We start from the raw sequence: 4,182 nt of genomic DNA, 5'->3' as shown, positions 1-4,182 counted from the left end.
ACAGGTCCATGTCTTTCTTATGCTGAGGGCTCCAGAGCTGGAGGAATCAAAAAGGAATTGTGTGAAACAAGAGGTATTTTAATTGTTTTTTATTTGTCCAAACTGTATGTTGCTGAAGTTTAGAGCTTGTGAGTACCAGCAGTGGCCCCAGAGGAATATAAACTGCAGTGAAACATTAGCCCCAGGTTGAATTCTTAGTTTTCTGCCATAAGTAAAATTTCCATCTCGTGGACCGAGAGTTTAAAAATCAGCCAATCAACATAAGTCCATTCCAAATATAAGAAAATATAACTAATATAACAAAACTACACTAAACAAAACTAAACTAAACTAAACTAAACTAATTATATGGCTTATTTACCTGTCATGCTGAAGGTCAGGTTACTGTGGAGCTGATGACCCTTATCACCTGAAGTCTATTGCTTTGCACAGAAAAAACACAGAAGAAAGACACACAATATTACAGCTAAGGAACACCTGTAAAAACACTATAAAAGCACTATAAAAACATTTTCAGACTCTTTGTTTTATTTTTATTTTATTTTAGGGTCTTTTATTTTCTTTCTTTATTAAGCTAAATGACTGAAAAGTCACTTCCAGACTGATGGAAAAGTCTTCTATTTTTGCTATTAATTTTTGACTATAAATCTTGCTAATTTTTTTTTTCTTGGAGAACCTTGCAAGAGGTACTTCCATATTGCTCCTCTGACACTGATGGTATTAACGCACGCATTTTGGAAGAAAAATATAATTTCACAGATTTCCCTGAGAGCAGCTACAAAATAACCAATGTTTCCAATAAACCTGGTTAAGAATATCGAAATAAACTAGTGCTAGCATTTGGGTTAGGGCTGTCAGGCTGAGCCACCTGTTTTGGCAGTATTTGCTGCCAGAAGCAAATTATAGATCCGTCCAACTGCTGATTAAAAAATCATACGCACATCGTCTCCTTGCTGTGGCTAACCAGAAGCCAATCTCTAATAGCACTTAATGCAGTTCCCCTTAAAAATATTAACAATGAAAAATGGAAGATGAAAAGTACAACTTTCATACACTGAAATGCCACATAACCTTGACAATTAGAATAAAAATAACTTTCAGAAGACTGTTTAAAAGCTTTTTTTTTTTTTTTGTAGTGTTATTATTAAATTTGGATAAACAGTGGAGTAATCCACACTGGGAAAAAAAGGTTGGAATGAAATTCAACTAAAATATTCAGTATTAAATTTAAAGAAGGTTGCATTTTAAATATATCCCCTGTCTGCCGTGGTTGATAAAATATTGTTATGTATGTAAAATGTTATTTAAATATGAATGGTCAGGAAATATTAAAGTACATGAAATATTCATATTTTAGAATATGTATTTACTGGTTAATACAATTGCCTTTCATTCTTGCAGGCCTAGCTCTGGCATACTTATTTCAGCACAACTTTCACTGACTCCTTTAGAAGTCTACCTGAATAAAGGATTGCAGAGTTGATAGCTTTTACCCTTCAGTAACTTCATGTACAGTTCACAAATACTCTGTGCTCCTTATGGAAAAATCAGGGCCACCAAACTAAGCTATTCTGTCTCTGGCAAATCTCCGATTATAAGGGACTACCAAAGCCATACCTGAGCAAAGGCTTGAGAGCGGAACCACCTGACATTCAGACATTCCCCTTCTTGTATCACTCTAATGGAGCTGCCTAAGCAGTGTTGTTCTGCAAATGAGACTAATGCTATTTTTAGAGGTGTACAGAGCTCTAGCTTCAGTAACTGGTAGAAACTCAGGCTACAGGAGTGAAAAAGAAAAACAAAAAAACAGGAAAGAAAAGTAGAAAGCAATGCAACACAACAAACGAAATGATCCTGGAGTGAAAGCGTTATTTGCTAAGAGCAACAAATCATATTGACACACTAGCTCAATTACACTGTCAAAGTACATATCATTTTTGGTTAATTATATTTGAAAATATTTACCATACCTTCTGCTGTAATCTCGGCCATGATGATGATGGTAAGAGATACTCTGTTAAAAAGGTCAAGATCTACTGTGGCAGCTTAGATAATACTTCTGGGTTGCTTGCTCTTGCAGGAGCTGCAGAATGAGGAGGAGGGAGGTCCCCTGCTTTTTCTAATTCTGTTCCTTCTTCTTTTGCGCCCCTCTGAACTTTCTGTTTCCTCTGCAGACTCCTGCCCTCCCAGAGCAACCTAAGGCCTTCCAGAGGCAAACACTTAAAGCTCAGTCTAAAGTATCAGCTTCTAACAAAAATAGCCATGCCTCACAGTGAATCTTCAGCATGTTTTTCCTAATATCCTAAGTACTGTGCACACTACGAATAAAAAGTAAAAAGGTCCAGCTCTAAACAGGACAGGAACGCATGGAAAGGCAGCAAAAAGCAAAAGAACTGGGAAAGAACTGTTTAACGCTCCTACAGCCTCACTAGCATAATTGCTGTTCTTTGGGGGGTATGTCAGGAAACGTGAAATATAGAGTTCAAAGTAACCTTATCCATCCCAGCTCAACTTTATTCTTAGCACACTCAGTGCTTAGCACATTCTTCCTGGCCTTATTTGGTTTGGGGAGGGTCCTATGAAGCTTACCGCTGACTAAGGGGGAGGGTAAATTTAGGTGATTTTCTCCACTTTGATTCTTAGTCGCAGTTCAGAGCCGATTAAGACACCACTTTAAACCTATGAATTTGGTAACTTCTTCAGTTTGGATTTTTTTGGTACTCTTCTGATTTGCTGCAATTTTCACACATACCTGTGAAGTTCATCTAAGTATTACAGAACACTGTTAAAAATGTAAATAGTAATAGTTTATATAGTCTAAATGCATGAAGGTAATATGCAAAAATATTAAGCGGATCAGATTTTTTCTAGGTCTGATTCATGGAAACAATTAAACAGCTCAAAAAATCTGTGATTTTAAACAAGATTTTATAAAACTGAAAACAAGTAGGCTTTTAAAACAATTTAGAAGAACAAATATATTTATATTAAATAAGAATAATGATTTAAAAACCTGAGCAAACATTTCATTGCATTGCTTGCAATTTCACAGCTGTGGAATTATGTATGTGGGCAATAGCTTGAAAATGAAATTAGCAAAAAAGTGCCCTTGAGCCAGCATACCTCTACATAAATGTCATCGTCACATGAAATCAGAAACCGTCTTAAACAGTTCTTACTAGGGAACCTATGGTCAGCTCGTCGCCACTACATGGGCTGGTATTTGCACTTCTCATCTTCTCCCAAGGAGATATAAGCACCTGGCTCTGTGGCAGAGTATAAGGAAAGGAATCTATTTATCCAGTGCACAAGATGTGGAAGTGAAGGTTCACTGAACAGTTTACAGTCGCCACCAGGATTTTTCTCTTCCCTCTACTTTCACACACTTCAAACCTGCCACATGTCTGAAAATGTTAGCCTTTTCTAGCCAAAGCTTACAATCAGTGCTCCATCCCCTTTCTTCTTCAGCTCTACTAAGCAAATCTTTTGCACTGACAGGTTTTGATTACTCGATGCTCAGTAGTCAGTGCTTTTCTGATCATCCTCCTAACCCTCTGTTTGCTCCTTTAGCCTGTCCTTCAGAAGATCCTCCTCACTAAGGCTGATGAAAAGATTTTAGACAAAACCTTATTCCTTCAGAAATACTCCTTCATGAATACCAAAATGTTCTGTGGAATCACATTCACATCAACAAAACAGCTGCCCACAATAGCTTTGTGGTTAGTAAAGTGTGCTAGGATGTGTGATACTAAGGCAAAGCCAATTACTTCTTCCTCTTCTGCTGGAGCAGTTCCATTTTACATGAACAGCTAAATGCTTTGGGTCATCTGTATTTTGACAGCTATGCTACTTGCTTGAGATGTGAGAGATATCATCTCAGCTGAATGCCTGAAGCACAGAGCTAATCAATATTGCAAAGTCAGGATTGCTTTGACTTGTATTACTACACAAATTGAAATAAAATAATAAAGGCTCAGTTTGGATATATAAGAAGACAGAACTGGGGAAAATATTTATGCCTGAATGTGCTGATTTTGTCTGGGATAGAGTTAATTTTCTTCATAGTAGCTAGTATGGGGCTGTGTTCTGCATTTGTGCTGGAGACAGTGTTGATAACACAGGGATGTTTTAGCTACTGCTGAGCAGTGCTTACACAGAGTCAAGGCCTTTTCTGCTTCTCAC

At 37.2% G+C, this 4,182-nt stretch overlaps 1 protein-coding gene across 1 annotated transcript in view; it reads right to left on the bottom strand.

Moving 5' to 3' along the window:
- The window catches only part of LOC103907071 (triadin), a 100,805-nt gene extending 98,307 nt beyond the window's left edge, over positions 1-2,498 (bottom strand). The window contains exon 1 of the mRNA XM_019474601.1: positions 1,971-2,498. Coding sequence (XP_019330146.1) covers positions 1,971-1,992 — 22 coding nt within the window. The 5' untranslated portion in view covers positions 1,993-2,498. The remainder of the gene's footprint in view (positions 1-1,970) is intronic.
- Between the last annotated feature and the right edge of the window lie 1,684 nt (positions 2,499-4,182).

The sequence above is a fragment of the Aptenodytes forsteri genome, unplaced genomic scaffold (assembly GCF_000699145.1).
Source record: "Aptenodytes forsteri isolate BGI_AS27 unplaced genomic scaffold, ASM69914v1 Scaffold217, whole genome shotgun sequence".
NCBI lineage: Eukaryota > Metazoa > Chordata > Aves > Sphenisciformes > Spheniscidae > Aptenodytes > Aptenodytes forsteri.
The sequence above is the reverse complement of the archived record's forward strand: the minus strand, read 5'-3'. Positions and strand labels throughout refer to the sequence as shown.